Here is an 18,425-nt window from a genome sequence, read left to right on the forward strand (position 1 = left end):
CGCTTTGGATAGAATATCATTTGGACAATTTTGATTAAAAAAAGGAGATAAAACGATACGTTAGTTAACCATGGAAGTTGCGAGAAATTAAAAACAAAAGTCTACCAACTAAATTCTGTTGTTGCGTGATTCATCATATATTAAAGCCTGGTTGAAAATTAAGTGTCAAAGCGCAGCAACCAAGTGGGAGGAGGGTGGGAAAGGGGAGTGCTCTTCCTTTCCTCAAGGGGATTTTTGCATTTTCAGAATTGAAATTCAGCGATCTGATACACGTTGGCGTGAGGGAGAAATATTTTGAAATCTTTAGGAAAGTTAAGTGGTAAGTTGGTTAATCATTTACATTGCAATGAAAAATAAAAAAACCCAGCCAACTAGAATCTGTAAGCATTGCATGATTGCTGATTTGCTGATATTTGAAAATCTAATATCATGTGGGGCCTAATTGCAACTTTATTAACCAGAGACCGGGGGGGGGGGGGAGTGAGAGGGATTGTCTACCCTCCCACGCGAGCTATGGGGAGTATTGCATATTTTTGAATAACTGATATTCAACAATCGAGAACACTTTATTTGTTCGACTATCGGAAAATATTCAATCAAAGAAGAAGAAGAAGAACGGAGGAGGAGGAGGAGGAGAAGAAAAAAATGATATTCAGGGCAAATGTGGATTTGCTAAATCGTGGTATAGTACCTCTCACCTCTTATTGCTCGGCATGTCATGCTTCTTCACTTCATCCGATCATGGAGGTGCACCGAGGGAGGGGACAGTGCGGCAGGGATATCCACTTTCCCATCACAGTATTTTCGGAGACTGCAATATTGATGTACAGTGAATGATGAACACATGTAATACTATAAATAGTGAACTATAATGTGAAACATGGCCGGAATACACACAAACTTCCGAGGTGCTTCCTATACTCCAACTCCCCCCCCCCCCCCCCCCCCCACAGGAGTGCTATTACTGAAACGCATCACCCCGCTCCAGAATTTCAGAGGGGCTGCACCATCCCCAGCAACCCCCGGCCCCCCCCCCCCCCCCCCCCCCCGCTCCAGACACAGTGATTCTACGCGAACCTTCAGACTTCTTTCTTCTTCTTTCTTTTTTTTCCCGGAGCGCCAGAGGCAATTTTTTTTTTTTATTTTTTTTTTTTCCCCCGGAGCCGGCCATCCATTTTCGCAACACATTTCAACCTACGTAACATTAATGAATCATAAAAGGATAATAATAACGACTCACCCAACCAACGACGAACTGCACTACAACATGCTACGCTTTTGTACCAGTGCGCTGTAGTGAAGATCACACGAAGAATAAGGTACGTTGGCTAGTTAAGTTGTTTCTCTTTTTCCCTCTGTCATTGAAGTGGACACTCCAGTCACGGACATACACGGTCGAAATGCAAACAGTTTGCTTATTCTTTCTGCTTTTACTGTAGTGCTGCTTATAAAACTATAGAATCAAGAGTGAAACTGACTAACTTGGTGCACACCCTTGCACTGAAACGCGCTAGCTGTATCGTGCTGTAGCTGTGTAAATACCGCTACCACCACCAGGGGCCCGACGAATCTAACGAGTTTAATACAGCATTGGATTGTCCCCATTGTACCTCCAGAGCACCGTCAACCTCTTCCTCAATTTGTCCTCCACTTTTTCTTCTGTATCCATATTTTCTGCTCCCTCCTTTCATTCATCCTTCTTTTTTTTTTCTCTCTCTCTTTTTAATTAATCTTTCTCATTTTCATTTCCTTTCGGCTCCTTCTTTTCTTCCCTTTCAAATTCAAGTGTGTGCATGCAGTCTGCTGTCGCATGGCAGGGTCGATGTCTTGGGTGTTTAGTGTGCGTGTGTCCTGTGGCTGATGGAGGTGCATGCATGCATTTTAATACTCGTGGCCCAGTTTTGTGACTAAAATCTCTATAGCTCTCTAGGCCTATTCTTTTTTTCATTGTCTATAATGTCCCCTGGCCATGGTTCCAGCCACCAGGATCATGAGTTAAAAATGGATTCACTGCTTTGTTGGGACACAGAAGACGATGTTATTTTTTTCTTGTATAAAGTTGTAAGGAGGAGAAGAAGACAAAGATGAAGACAATGACAACGACAACGACGACGATGACGAACAAGAAGAAGAAGAAGAAGAAGATATTTTACGTTCCAAGCCCATATAGTGTACTAGTAGCATGGTGTACATGTTCCTTACCCAGCCTCATAGAATTCAGTCTGCATTATCTCCATATCTCAGTTTAGATCTAATTAATGTAATACATTTACAACAGGAAAATTGCAAGAGAGCCTTGAATCACACACTGACCATGAAGACTTGGATGAACATGACGATGTTGGTGGTGGTGTTCTTGGCCATGGTACTGACTGTGAGAGGCAGATCGCTCAATGTCAAGGCAAAGACCTCATGGCCACCAGCGTTCTGCAATGACCTGGACTGTCCTAAATACACAGTGCTGGACAATAACCACACGGTAAGAAGGATGCTCTGTAGAAACCATTTCACTACCTGGTATTTCTTTGGATTGGTCTGTGCTGGTGAGAGGTGGCAGTGTGAGAGGGAATACTGAATTATAACAAACCTGGAAGTTTGCCTTCAGTGGGAAATGTTTTGTGCATTTTTCTGAAACTTTGGATGGGGTACAGAGAAAATACAAAGTGATTGCTGAAAATTTGAGCCAGGGTGACAACAGAACTACATAGTTTGCATTCTGGAATATCCTGCTGAACCTGTTCATCACAATACAACCAGCTGAAATGTACGGCCCTTAAAAAAAGAAAAAAGTAAAGAAAAAATCGATTGAGTATTACATGCACTGATCTGTCTGTAGGAAGACTATTCAGACTGTACTGTTATATTCGTAGTAAATAGCACAAAAGATAACACTTTAGCATTAATTACACATTGTATTCCTTTTCCTCCCATCTCTCAAATTTGGTATCTCAAATTTTGGTTAATGATAATCCTCGAGGGATATGAGCACTCGTTGGCTTTTAGTGATTGTTTGAAAGACCTGTTGTGTCAAAATATGAATGAGTTTGAATTTATAAGTAACAGGCCAAGCCGGACACTGCAAAATGAGTTTAGCAAGGTGAAGAATGTACAGCTAGAGTAGCAATTTGAGGCAGGTTTGTTGATATCATCATTTCACTTTGTTCTGCAGTCTTTGTTGTCATTATTAATTTTCTCTTGATTTCTTTTCAGTAGACTTGGGAGGAGCGTTTCTATGACATCTCTCAGTGGGTTGGTACCAGTTCACATGGCATGGACCTCGACACTGCAACAAGGGAGATGTTCATGAAACTCTTTGACTACATCGAGGGGGCTAATAAACAAGGTGAGAAGCAAATTATTATGAAGCAGTTATGCCAGGGGTGTATCCAGGATTTTTTCTAGGGGGGTCGTAATCACAATTTTTGGACCTTTACCTTTGTGAGGGAGTGGGGCGACCGAGCGGGGGGAGGGTGTGGGAGGGGGGTGTCCCCCCTCCCACGGTAGGGAGTTTTTGAATTTTTTATCTTAAAATGGGGCCATTTGGTGCATACAAAAGTGACTTTTTCAGCACACTTAAAAAAAAACCCATTTATGTTAAAATTGGTGATAAAACCTGTGTTGGTCACTTACAAGTTTGTTAATCGGTAAGTTGAAAACTGCATAAATGCATTTTTAAAAATTTTTTCGAAAAAGAAAAATTGTCTTTTACAAAAAGTGGACCTTTTGAATTTTTTTTTTTTTTTTTTGGGGGGGGGGGGGTCGTACGACCCTCCCGAGCCCCCCTTGCATACACCCATGTATGCAAATAACAGTTTTGCATGTAATGTTATCAAAGTACAAACAAAGTGATGTCTTACTTTTTCAGCTGTTTTAACTTGTAGGAACAAGTGGGCTAAAAAAAAAAAATGAAAAAGAAGCTGTAACTGCAGTAGCAAATGAAGTGTTGTTTGGTGTTTGTTACTGTTTATTGTGTGTTGTTTCTGTCTGATCATTTGTAGCCCATATCCATCATGTGAATTACCTCAATTCTATGATTGCATGTTTGATGTTTGAACAGAATAGAGCAGATATGGAGGTTACTGGAACTAATGCTTTGTATTTAGCATCCTCCAAGAAATTTGAGGAGTTGAGAGTGAGTAACATGACTTACTATATGATGCTAGTAAACGTCAAACAATCTGATATTGATATCTAACCCTACAGGTGTTACAGTGAAGATGGCAGCCCCCGTGTTGATAAAGGCAACCATTAACGAGAAAGAGGGTACACTCTTCAACAACTTCACCATGTTCTTCTACCTGCCTTTCATCTACCAAAATGCCACAGCGCCCTCACCAAGTGACCCCGAGGTATTTTTGTGGACTAAGCCCTGTCACACAGCTTTTGTCAGGTGAGTTGCAGTGGTGAGAAGTAAGGACAGTATTACTGAGAAATATAATCTTGAGACAATGATATCAGTTTTTTCATAAGCTTTTGTCAGTGACACTTCAGGTGCCTACATACCTGTTTAGATAATGATAATAAAAAGTAATGATCAAATTTTGTGAAACACATTCATTATAAAAGAAAATGGAAAAAGAATTGAAAGCTAAGAATACACAAAGTGCACACAGCAAGGAGAGCTTAGTTATGTCGAACAGTGTACATGAACAAAGCAAAAAGGGGAAGAAAAATTACTGGTAAAAAAACAACCACAATTTAGATAGTTATCAGCAGGTGAGTTATGTGATGAGACTTGAATAAATCAAGAGGGGGGCATTGTTCCATTCTGACAAGGAGGATTGATTCAAGAGATATGACATGCTTGGTTGACCATAGGATTTAGATTCTGTCGAATCATTTAAAATTCTTCTTAAAACTCACCTGTTTAATCAGTTGTATTTTTTTTTTTTTTTTCCTCCTGGAGGCGCACACAGTTATCAATTATTGTACCATTGTATCACATGTATTTTTCTTTTCTTTTCTTTTCTTTCTTCTTCTTTTGTTACTGTTAACGCTGATTTTGTTAATGTTATTGTGTTTTCTAATCTATTTGTATGAGTAGCAAAGTGCGCTTAGATACGTCAGTATGAAGCGCCATATAAATGCAATTATTATTATTATTATTAGGTACTATACTGATAGGAATGAATAAATGCATGCAGTCATAACTTGAGCAGGGTTGTCATTAGATGATGGGTGGACAATCAGTATATTGGTGATCAATATATTGGTAATCAATATCTGTTCAGCATATGTTAGAGGGATTTATGCTGTACTCTTATAAGGCAGGATGTCAATGTATTGTTCGGAGAATTATTTATATTGCTGGTTAGCAAAATGAATGAAAATGTCATGTGAAGGCATTTGTAATTACTACTTCCATAAAATCAAAACATTTGATAATCTCTGAATAGTCTGTCAATGGCTGTGCTTCATGAAAACTTAATTGAAATTTTTCATACAGAGCATTCAGCACAGATCTGCTACAAGTGTACACATACTTGCTTATTTGTTTATAATACAGGGGACTACTTCTAATTGTCTGAATTGTGTGTGATGTGGGTATCTCCCATAACACTACTCTCTCTAGTCCATTTTCTGTGCATGTACTTACAGATCGTTCCCGGGATATACCAGTGCCAAGAAAGACTTGTTCAATGCTGGGGCATTAGCAATGGATTTGCAGGACAAATGGAGCTATGATCACAGCTATTTCTACTATGCTGGCTATGACAGTCCTTGGCACATCATCGACAGACACAATGAGATCTGGTTTGTGGGAACAAATTAGTCTGTCTTGATTTACAGGAGCAAGGGTTTTATCCAACTTCCACTGACCGCCCAAATTGATTTGAAAAATGCTTTTATCACAGTGTTGTCATTGTTTGGCAGCAAGGAGAATACTATTTCTTAAGATTTACTAGTTGCATTAGTTGATAAGAATATTAATTCTGAATTACGATCTAACCTTCCAAATATCATTTAATCATGGTGGTCATTATGGAGTAGGGAAATAGCACCTCTCTTATAATCTTGAAGTGTGTACTGAGTTTGGTTTTAAAAGGCTGAACATTTCAGAGAATGAAATGAAGGGCAGCATTAAAGCAAATGTACTCTGTAATCATTTTGATAAGGAAGGAATAGGAATTATGTTTTGTTTGTGGATTAAGCCACTTTCACATGTGATTTTCTTATGCATATTAAACAGACTGGTAGCACTATGTTCAGATTTGTATTTTACGACACTGTGAATTAACAATGAAATCTCTTGTGAGGCAGGTGTTTACTTAATCGAGAGTCATTGGTGTCTTTGTGTGTGATAGTATGTAGATATTTTGGTTATTTTTTCAGTTGAAAATTGGTTCTTCAATTCAGATATGGTCCATATATAAAATGTAAAGCTTCTTTGAGAAGCCAAGTAAATAGGCCCCTCTGTGGTCTTGCTTTATATGATGCAGTTTACTCTACCTTTACATTGTATACATGCACTTCGGGATATGAAACTAGTCCATATGGCCCTTTGCAGACATTGAATGAACTTTTGCTGTGTAGCATATGCTGATGAATTGACAGGATATCACATGGTAGTTTTTAGCTAATCTTAGCCTAATTATGGCTTAAGTGGTCTATTGTAGCTGTTCACTGTCAGGCAACTAGGGTGTATAGATTTTTTCACAGTTTCATTTTCATCTTATTGAAAACTTTTTGCTAGATTTTGACCAAACTTGGCAGGAATCATGGGGGGGGGGGGGGAAGGAGGGGGTAATAATTTGTTCTAATGATGGTGATGCCCATGGTGGGCCCCTATGATGTGGTGGGCCCAGATCTGCAAAATTAGCAGAGTTTCACAATATTTTGTATTGTTATATTCTGGCAAACAGGGAGATGGGTTTTGACCAAACTTGGCAGGATAATCAATGGAGGAGAAAGTCACAGTTTGTGCAAATGGTGGTGGTGTCCCATAGGGGGCCCCTCGATACGTTCGGGGCAAAGTTAGCTAATTTTGATACTTACAGTGTAGTTTTTTCCTTCTTGAAAACAGTTGAGCGCATTTTGCATTTTGACCAAACTTGGCAGGTGCAAAGTTGTTGTTGTTGTTGTTGTTTTTTTTTTTTTTTTTGGGGGGGGGGATTTAGTTTGTGATGGTGGTGTCCCCAGGGGGTCATATGACTCAAGATTTAAGAGTCTGTTGCTCAAGGGTCCTGCAGCAATATGTCCCCAAATCTCAAGATTGCTGAAATAATTTGCCTATGAAAGGTGGAGTGCCATGAGAGTGAAGTGTGCTATGGATGTGAGTAATAGAGCTGTGGATTGCTTGTTTATTCTAGTGATCACTGTACTTATCAAAAAGGGACAAACTGAAGAGTCCCATTAACTTTGTTATGAGGTTTTCCTGTTCGGGGTAAAACCCGATGACAGTTTTTCTGTCCACATTGACTGTGTGACAAGGAACATTATTTTTAGTGCTGGAAGATCTCTGTTTATTGTTGTTTGGTGATCTGTCTGTGTTTATTTTGCATTGGTGGCTGTCAATTGCGTGTTTTATGAGTTTGTTTCAGTATTATTCTGTCTTCTTCCACAAAAAACTTTGAGGTATGTTTTGTCATTGATGTTTCTTTTTCTTGTCTACATGTATTTGGCTGTATGCTAAGCATTAACAATAAGTAGAAGAATCTAATGAATGGGATGTATATGTGGAGTAAAAATAAAAGTGCTCTTCTTTTCTACTGCAGATGAATTCGTGACATTGTAACTGTGACTTCTGTACTGTTTAGAATTGTACAGTGCACTCCCGTTATAATGAACACGGTTATAACAAAATTCCAGTTACAACTAAGTAAAAAGTCAGGCCGGAACGCTATCCACTCTATGTAATATTATTGTTTAATTGTTCGGTGATAACGAAATTTCGATATAATGAAAGAAAATTGCCCGTCCCGAGGACTTGGTCATAATGGGAGTCCACTGTATTCAGTCATTTTTTTCAAGGTCATCCTATGCAACACTTGAAAATCACCCCCCCCCCCAAAAAAAAAAAAGGTTGTAAAAAGATGTAGAACTGTCACTCGTTTTCTCTCCTCTTTTTCCATTGAGCGAGTCTACTCCATATTCCAGTTGGAAAGAGTGAAGTCAAACAAGCAGCAAACTACAGGCTTTATCGTGATTGGATATATGATTACACTACAATAAAATTGTGAAATTCTATACATAAAGTCTCTCATGTATTTTTAGTCAGAAAAAGTGCTATAAGTTGTGCAGATGAGATGAAGCTAATGATAACATTACCTCACATATTTTCGTCTGCTGACATGACAGCAAAACAAAACAAAACGATATATCCTTTGCATCATTCTCTTGCTGTGTGGTAATGACCAATGGAAGACGACTTGGAGGATGAAGTGGCTGCCATTGCCAAATTAGTAATCAAAGTAAATTCTTCTAATATACAGTGCACTCCCACTATAATGAAGTCATCGGGACTGGCAGTTTTCTTTCGCAATATTGAAATTTCATTATGAAATTTCATTATGACCGAACAAATAATTAATAAAAATACATAGAGTTGACAACTTTGCGGCCCTAATTTTTACTTCATTGTAACCGGATTTTTTTTTATAACTGTGTTTGTTATAACTGGAGTGCACTGTATTTGCTTTTATGTACAAACCTGTGCAATTATTTCAATTAAGTGATGAGACCATAACTTACTCTTTTATGTGACATGTTGTCATGTGTAGAGGGAATGGATGCCATGACAGATTGGATAGTCTTTCCCCAAGACGTATTCATTTACTATTTGGACAAAGAATGAGTGGCAGCCTATAGTACAAATGTGTGGCTGGGGCAAGTAATGAAAAGGTCTTTCCACCTGATTTTGTTCCAAAACGATACTTTCATCTGACGGAGCATGCATCAATGGAAAAGATATTCCTGATGATGGTTTGTTCTTGAAACTCTCTGAACTATTCAAAAATCAAAAAAAAAAAAAGAAAAAAAGAAAGAAAAAAAGATTGAAGATGGTATCAATACGTAGTTCACTTCATATGAGTAATAATTGAAACACGGTCAACTTCAAGTGTGTTTAGAGTGAATAATATTACATTTGCATTTTCACAAGAGACATATATGTTAAAATATCAATTTTGCCACAAAATATACAGATGTATCAATACACAGACACACATTCATATTTACATAAAATGATTAAAATTCATATGTTCAACCCTACATGCTGCATGGATGATGATGATGATGTATTGACCTTCTAATTAACAATGCTTTCATTAACCAACTAAATACTACATTTGGTATTACACTTTCTCCTTACACCAGGTCCAGGTCAGACTTGTCATAAATTCATTCCTGTTTGGTTGATTGAGAACTGGGCAGATTTAATCACACTAAAAGTCATTTCAGCAATTATGTATTTTGAATTAAAGAAAGCATCTTCAAATGCTAGTTTCTTCTCTAATAACTTCACTTGCTACTTGCTACAAGTGTACCTAAATGGCAAAAGTAATGATCAGTTACCTATTAACCATATGATATCTCAAGCTGTGTAAAAAAAAATCACTGACATGGTACCCAGTCATATCTCATACAAGTATTTCAATAACATGAACTGTACATTGAGTTGTTTTGAGGTAACCTGCCACACTTACATGTTCATACAAAACATTTGCACCACAGTTTCACAAGCATGATGAATTAAAAAAGCCACATTGCACATCATAACTAGTGATCACCACAACAAAATTGGTATTTGCAAACTGGGTACTTTTTTAGTAATCTAACAAGGAAATTGGTATCCATACAATTAATTTTTCAACCACATCGCATTTTGAGCAACTTAGTCTTTTTACCTGTTGGAGTCTTAAAATACTACATGGTACAATGTCTGATTTTTTTTTCTGCACTTATTTTGCCCCCCCCCCCCCCCAACTTTAAAAAGTGTGTGTGTGTGTGTGTGTGTGTTGGGGGGGGGGGGGCAGCAGAAATAAAAAAAAAAAAAAAGCTCATCACCTTTCTGTTTAATGTGTTGATTGCTCAGCATCAGGAGCCTGAATGTTTATCTGAATACATGTATATTGCAAGCCTAAAGATACAATAGATGATTTTTGGGTGGACTTGAGATGAGTGACACCATGATCATGACCTGAAGTAAATAAATACAGTGTAATAACTGAAATCTTTGTTGATGCTAGCTTTACTGATGTGGAAATTAACAGGAAATGAACAGGTAGAAGTATTTGATGGATGGATGGATGGATAGATTGGAAGACTTGCTTCTCTTACTTCTGACCATGACAAAAGATTAACAGCATTTTTCTGGAAGTTAAGTAAAAGATTATTGATCATTTTACCTTAAAAAGTGATTTCTGACCCATAGCCTTGCCAAAATACCCTTGACAAAGCCAACACTTGTTTTCTACACACAGTGTACATTTACACATAATTTTCTGCTATGGAAGGAATGAGATTTGAAGAGATTACAGCTCCTTTATGGCAAGATAAACTTTAACATATATGTTCTTTGGATCTACGTCTAAGAAGACTACTGAAATTAACCTAACCACATTATCAAACGAAATGTCAACAATTTTAATTTTACCCTGACTCACAAATATGGATGACATTTGCTTTATTATGCAGAGAGTTAGATGTACTGTGTCTCTTAGTGACAATCATTCTGTCAGTCATGATAAATGTTTCTTTGCATATCTCCTACAACTACATTTTGTAGCATAAAGGTGGCACTCCTGTGAATATATATAGATACATTTTACAAATGGTCAAACACAAGTACATACCCTGAAATGAAAGTTTGACATGTGCATAGAGTGAACACATTGGCGTGCTGTAAGTTGCAATAGTTGCAGTTACTGCAACAACAATTTAAACGTTAACATTTTCCTGAATATTACAATAGCGTATTGCAGTTATCGCAGATGAATGATATTTGCAGACCCCTCTATGAAGGGGGCTGTGGAATATCTCGGAAAACCCAATCATCACAAAGGAACTGCTTCAGTCTATTATTTTCAGCCAGTATTGGTTCCAAAGTCACACATGTGTTAAAATTGATAAAAACTCTGTCCCTGAAGACTTCCATTCCACTCAAGATTAGACAAATAGAATTGAAAATTCATTTAAAAACAAAAGTACTTAGTATAAAATGCATTTATACAAAGTGAACTCCAGATTGAACAAAAAAAAAAAAAGCTAAAAGAAACAGGCTGCGAAGTAAAACTGGGTTTGTGTATATACATATTATGCTTACCAAGAACAATTTGTAAATGAAAATTTAACCAGTAAAAAATTTACCACTGCCTGATGAAGTGGATACAAGGCATAAAAACTACATAAAACATACTTTGTACAGACTGTGTTTTGTTGCAAATCAGTGCATGAAAAGTACTCTGTGGCATATCACACTGTAACTCTGCATAGATATCTCATAAAACCTTCAGAAGAACAAAAATTCTTCTGAAAATTGTACGCCTGTGTAATTCATTTATGGAAGTGTCAATGTGTGCAAATATGCACCTTATATTGAAAGTAGTTCAGCCAACTTGAATAAGCAAGGTTAGTTTCAGCAACATAATGCAATTTGAAGGTAAGTAATATCAGAAAAATCACTACCATAACAAAATACATATACAACACATGTATGAATATATTTTAAAGTGTGCATTCAGCCATTTCTTTGAAGACACTGCAGGACTTATTCTCAAGGTGTTCAGTTACTGAAAGCACTAAAAAATCAGATTTGCAGGCATTAAAACTTTACATCAGAAGTATGATTTCATTAGATAATATTGGCCTAATTGAAATTTCATTACAATTGCTTCAATCTTCACAGAAAATCCTGAGTCTGAAGATGAATCTTGTCATACCAATATATTGCTATCATATCATATGAGTGTTTATCCGGACATGATTACGTTACAATGCTGTTAGATACACCAACCTACCCATGCAACCTTCATCCAGTGTATTAGAAACACAAATCATTTCATTGCACTCAGCCTTTGCCATGTGATGACTGAACTTGACCAGCAAGTTTTCTCTTTCTTGGTTGTCTTCATCATCTCACCAAAAATCATCACTCAATAAATGTCGTATATCACCATACTTGGACCAGCATGGTACAACCTAGAAGACATCCTGCTCCAACTGGCAAAAGACTTTGATAACAAGTTTTAAAAAACACACATTTACAGAGGCACATAATTGTATGTACGACCATGGAATGTTTGGTGTGTACACTCATCAGTCAAGAATATATCTCTCATGCCATCACAGTCATGATTCCACATGGCAAATATAATGTTCAGTCAACAAGTGAGAATGTCTGACAAAAGATATGGTCCGTGTGACGCGATATCAGCCAACCTAACCAGCAGGTCCATCACAATTGGTGTTCAAGCCAAACAGCCCTTGCCATCTTCAGTGTTCTCCTGTCACATTTCACCTCTGAAATATTGTGGTTTATTAGTAAAGAAAACCACACGGTAGTGAGAGACTTTTGGCTGTTCTGCTTCCTCCGAATAAACCTCAGAACAACCACTCTTGGGCAATGCTCTTTGCAGGTGGCGGTATTTTTACATCTACACCAGATGAGTAAAAACCTCCAGTCTCCAGGCTGTGTAACTCACATAACTGGACCACCAAAAAGCTAATCTGAAGCCCTCCTCTGTGCAACACTCGAAGGATGCCATGAATCCTAGATGAGGCGCTCGTCAGTCTCCATATCAAAAGCAGCCAGAGGCATTCCACCATCCATCTCCTCCTTGGCTGGGTTGTACTTGCCTTTCATCTTGCGGGATTGTCGTAGGTACCACCAGGCGTAGACGCAGAGAACGGCCAGTAGGACTAGGACCACCACAAGGGGAACAACAATCACCACCTGATTGGTGGCCACAGGCTTTGGTGTAGTGCAGAAAACACCTGTTGTATATATAACAGAAATATGAAAAGTCTCAGTGCCTGAACAATTATATCATAGTTTGTATACAAAGCTGATTCCACAATTATTATGATATACATGCAGTCGATTAGGGTCCTTCACTATCTTCAAACACATTGCATGTACTGAAATTAATGAGTCTTGCTTTGAGCTGTTTCAATAATCAGTGCTTATCAAATAATGGGTACTAAATAATCAGAGCTTATTTACGTCCACGCAGGGCACTTCATCAATCAGTTATGATTAAAACAGCTCAATGCCTGAATCATCAATCTGAATAAATACGCTATACCCACTACTATACTACTATAAGTGATATGAACCATCACTGGCTTACGGGCAGAAGCTGGGTAGTCTAATGGATATTGTTTAGCAATCAGGAGGTCATGGGTTTGAATTGCATCTGAGTATGTATGCCCACGATTTTTATCATGGCTATTTACTCTAGGCACTGAATAATTGGTGCTTATTTACATTGACGAATACTGCATGTAATTACAAAGTATCTCTGAGATATGAAAGCAGCCCAAAAGGCTGATACTGTGGTTACAAAGATAGATGGTATCTCATTGAACGTACCTGTGAACTGACTGGTACACCGACATTCATAAGTTCCCTGTAGATTCCTACAGGTGGCTCCATTCTGGCATTCTGACTGTCCATTGGTGCACTCATTGATATCTCTGCCACAATGTGCTCCTGCATACCCAGTCCCTGTACAGTCACAGTTGAACCCATTCACGGAGTCCTCACACTTTCCTCCATTTTGACATGGACTGCTGGCACATTCATTCCTCTCGGTCTCACACGAGTCCCCAGTGTAACCCGGAGCACACTTGCACTCAAAGAAAGGTCGATTGTCAATGCAGGTTGCACCGTTCAGACAAGGCTGGGAGAGACACTCATTGATGTTCTGTGTGCAGAATTCTCCAGTATAGCCTGTCTCATTACAGTCACAGTCATAGGTCCCATTGCTGTTGATACACACACCATTGTTGTGACAGGCGTCTGCTTGCAGGCATTCATCAACGTCCACCTCACAGAGCTCACCATCATATCCCGTTCCAGTGCAGTCGCACTCAAAGGCAGAGGTCATCACGGTGCAGTCCTGGGCCTGGGAACAGAGACTACGCATGCAGCTTTCGTTCTGGCCACAATCTGTCAGTCCCATGGGTGCCTGAGTGCAGTCACACGGTCCAATATAGTTACAGCTTCCACCATTCAAGCAAGGATTGTATGCACAGCTGTTGATGACAGTATCGCAGAGTTCTCCGCCAAACCCGAGGGCACACTGACACTCAAATCCATTATTCACCACATCTGTACACATTGCGTTATTCTGGCAAAGTGCCAAATCACACGTCCTTTGGTCAAGCTCACAAGTTTCTCCAGCAAAGTGCACAGGGCATTGGCATTCATAGGCATTCACAAGGTCGACACACGTCCCATCATTTGTGCAGGGTGCACTGGCGCACTCATCAATATCTGTGCCACAGTGGACCCCAGTGTAGCCTTCAGCACACTGGCACAAGTAGCCCACAAAGAAGACCTGGCCAGGGCTGAGGCTCTCTACACAAGTACCTCCATTCTTGCATGGACCAGATGCACACTCTGCAATGTCAACATCGCACAACTGTCCTGTGTAACCTGGTTGGCAGAGACATGTGAAGTTGACTTCTGGCATTTGGGTATTATGGAAACATGATCCACCATTTGCACATGGATTGACATCACATTGATTTATTGGCTCTTCACAATTTTGTCCTCTGTAGTACTGGTTGCATTTGCAGGTGTAATTATTCCCCTGGAGGCTGCAGGCTCCTCCATGTAAGCATGGCTGGCTGAAACAGGAATCTACCAGCTCACAATAGGAGCCATAGAATCCATCCGGACATTGACACCAGTAGTAGGAACCATTCCGTAGGCAGGTGGCTCCGTTCAGACAGGCGTGCTGGAAGCAGGCATTGTACACCTCACAATTCCTCCCCTCCCAGTAGTCTGGGCAGGTGCAGTTATATTCCGTATTCTCGTAATTCTGCGCACACACGCCATCATTTTGACATGGTTCCTGAGTACAGAGCCTTCGGTCTGTGCCACAGTTCCTCCCAGTGAAGCCCGGCTGGCACACACAGCGGTAGTCCAGGGGAAAGACGTGCCTACAGTCCACTGTGGTGGCAGCGTTGCAGGGGTCGTTGTCACAAACATTGATCTCTGTGGCACAGAATCGATCGGTCAGTCCCTCTGGACACACACAGGTGTAGTTCTGATGACCATCCACACAGGTAGACCCTCGCTGGCACTCATTGACTGGTAGGAGTGAAGGTATGAAAGCAAAATGTAATCATTTCATGTACACATTACAGGACAGTTTGTAACAAAGCTGATATCATTGACAGTTAGCAATACAAAAGAACAGACCACTGTACAAACGTGCATAAAAGGACGTGTCACGAATCTGTTCATTTCAGTTGACACTTTGCTCAATCTTCAACACCTCTCGACAGAGAAATAATAAGGGCAAGGAAAGAGATGAATCTAATATTTCACTTTTGGTATCTGCTAGCAGCATCGAAGGAAGCCCATACCAAAACTATATCAAAATCTTCTTAAATCTTCAGTTTTCAAGATGAGACAAACTGAAATCATGAGGAAAAGTTTGTTTTTAACTGGATTTATATAACAACAAAAGAGAAAAGTTAAAAATAAAGCAGAACAGAAAAGAGAAATATGTAGGGGACTAAACCCACCTAAACAATCATCCACACTAGATGAACATGTGGCACCTTCCCAGCCATCCCTACATTCACACACGTGGTCATTCCAGATGTCCACACAGTAGGCTGTGGCTGGACATGGGTCTGGGTTACAGACATCCACAGAGGTACATCCTGTCTTCACATTGAGTCTGTTGATGGTCACCCCGGTCTGGGCATTGGCTGGGCTGGACAAGTAGTGTAGACGCTGACCGTTGACCATCGGGTTCCTGATACAGCCCTGAAGAAAAACCCCTTGTGGAGACCCTGCAGATATGAGAAAGGCAACATCAGAATGTCAAGACCTGTACACCATCGGTCCAAATACACAATACCAAACAGACATACACCATATCAGTTAAACATACACATTGTCAGTCAAACATACACATTGTCAGTCAAACATACACATTGTCAGTCAAACATACACACAGTCACAGAAACATACACACTGTCAGTCAAACATACACACTGTCAGGGAAACACGCACACTTTCAGTCAACCAAGACACGTTGTCAGTCAAACATGCACACTGTCACAGAAACATACACCATGTTAGTCAAACATGTACTGTGTCAGGCAGACACACACACTGTCAGTCAAATATACATACTGTCAGGCACACATACAATGTATCAGAAAGTTATACACTGTCAGTCATACATACAACTTGTACACACCATCAGTCATACATAGAATTTCTACACACTGTCAGTCATACATACAAAAAAAAAAGCACTGGAGCTAGGAAAACAGTTCAGTGATGGCTACGTCTCTGCGTTGTGTCACAAACCTCGTTCAATTCCCTATCCCACATAGAATTACTTTCATACATGAACTGATACATTTGTTCATTCCAGGCTCTTTCTGGGATCTATTTCCAGGGGAGAGATTATAATGGTTATATATATATATATATTCACACAATATAGCAGTCACACATCAGTCTCATCTTAGCATGTGCCTAGTTGCACACTGCTGAGATGAAACCTTCAGAATTCAGGCCTCAAGTTTGCCCGTGCATAGAATATAGTTGAATACCTGGAGTGTTTGTTCCACCGAGCAGGATCTCAGCAATGGGGTTACTGGTGTCTCCATGGATGGGAAAGTTTCCTGAGAGAGTGAATTCTTTGCCATCATGTTGCACGGTGATGAAGGAGCCGTGTCTCTCAAAGTGAACTGCCTGCCATTCGGCATCAGTCACATTGCTGCTGATCTCCAGTGTCTTCAAGTCTAGTCAAAGCAAAATCACATTTTGGATACCAGTGTGAAGTTTGTATGAATATTGATATGTCAATTCTGAGCCATCTAATATCACACATCATTTTACAATGTAAACTATGAAAAGCTGAATGGTGAAAAATATGTATTTATATGTAGTTGGACAACCACCATTAGATTTGTTGGAGAAAAGACATCATACACCTCACATTAAGGACTAGTATAGACAAGGAAACTAAAAAAATAAAAGAATAAAAGAGACCAACAGAGGACATTCTGAAGAACAACTTGTCCAAGTAATGATATCTGTATATCTGAGTAATCCTTTTCATATAGATTCTTTTGCCAGTTTTTGATACTGTTTCTTAAAATTGTGCTGTCTAGCAGAATCTCATATATACTGGATTTATACAATTATCATTCAAGATAAACTACAGCACTATGTAATGATATGCATCATACAATGACAACACGAATACAGTCAATAATTTAGCTCCACTGGTCGAAGGGTGATGATAAATGAATGTGCACAAACTTGTAAATGGGTTTATCAACAACACTTTCATGCAACACCTACATGCAGTGTCTACACAAACATGAAAGGGCAAATGAATCTTACTGGCATCAAAATAAGTCTGAAGCACTAGAGATCCATCAGTGATACGGAGAACAATATCATCCACTCTGGCATCTCGAAGGTGGAAGAATCTAATCATCATGATGATCCCACCCTGGTCACGGGTGCGAAACTCCACCGAGAAGCTGTCTCCAAATGAGATGAGTCTGGAGTCCAGGACTAGGCGTGTGTAGCTAGAGACGCCGTTATAGGTTGAGGATGTAGCTAAGGTGGGTAAAAAGAGACAAATAATTCATAAAGCTTTAAATACTGACAGATGTATTACATTTCATTGTATACACTATTCCCAACATCTAACACTAGTGTGAAAATTAAAGCAACTATACACATTAACCCTAATCAGGCAATGCTTTCTTGGCTACGTTAAATCTGGGGGGAGGCGGATTCCCCCCACCCACCCCTGATCTCGGGCACTAGTGGCGCGATTTCGACGAAATTCAGTATGCGCGACACCCACATCGCAATCTACAAGACTGTGTCTCAAGATTGTTTTTAATTGTCAGCGTCTAATTTTAATTAATTATGAAAATAAGCCCAAGCCCAAGATCTTATTTCAGCTTAATAAAAAACACTAATCAAAAGCATTGAGAGTCCAATTTTTTGTTTTATTTCACACCTGAATGCATTAAATCAAAATTAATGGATGAAAAATTTCCAAAGTACTGAGACATCCCATATTTTACCACTGGATTACATCCAAGATCATGGCAAAGGAATAAATTTCTGTTTGTCCCGATGCTGGAAGCTACTTGTGGCATGAAAAGCTGTATTAGACAATGTCTTACCATCACCAAATTTACAAGCATGTGGTAGCAACAACTATGCAATAGTATGTAAGACTACAAGTGACTATAACTCATAA

General features: G+C 39.3%; 2 protein-coding genes across 2 annotated transcripts in view; one reads left to right on the top strand and one right to left on the bottom strand.

Moving 5' to 3' along the window:
- Positions 1-1,276: 1,276 nt before the first annotated feature.
- On the top strand, positions 1,277-8,158 carry LOC140240403 (heme-binding protein 2-like). Its single transcript, XM_072320172.1, has 5 exons — positions 1,277-1,319; positions 2,279-2,479; positions 3,214-3,343; positions 4,204-4,390; positions 5,599-8,158. The coding sequence occupies exons 2-5, from the start codon at positions 2,315-2,317 to the stop codon at positions 5,771-5,773; spliced, it is 657 nt and encodes a 218-aa protein (XP_072176273.1). The 5' UTR covers positions 1,277-1,319; positions 2,279-2,314; the 3' UTR covers positions 5,774-8,158.
- A 3,928-nt stretch (positions 8,159-12,086) lies between these two features.
- LOC140240723 (uncharacterized) overlaps positions 12,087-18,425 on the bottom strand; it is a 68,879-nt gene continuing 62,540 nt past the window's right edge. Inside the window, exons 28-32 of the mRNA XM_072320487.1 lie at positions 17,546-17,767; positions 16,747-16,938; positions 15,700-15,972; positions 13,532-15,259; positions 12,087-12,933 (exon numbers count right to left, since the gene is read on the bottom strand). Of these exons, the coding sequence (XP_072176588.1) occupies positions 12,710-12,933; positions 13,532-15,259; positions 15,700-15,972; positions 16,747-16,938; positions 17,546-17,767 (2,639 nt within the window). The 3' untranslated portion in view covers positions 12,087-12,709. The remainder of the gene's footprint in view (positions 12,934-13,531; positions 15,260-15,699; positions 15,973-16,746; positions 16,939-17,545; positions 17,768-18,425) is intronic.

Source organism: Diadema setosum, chromosome 17, assembly GCF_964275005.1.
Source record: "Diadema setosum chromosome 17, eeDiaSeto1, whole genome shotgun sequence".
NCBI classification, from domain to species: domain Eukaryota; kingdom Metazoa; phylum Echinodermata; class Echinoidea; order Diadematoida; family Diadematidae; genus Diadema; species Diadema setosum.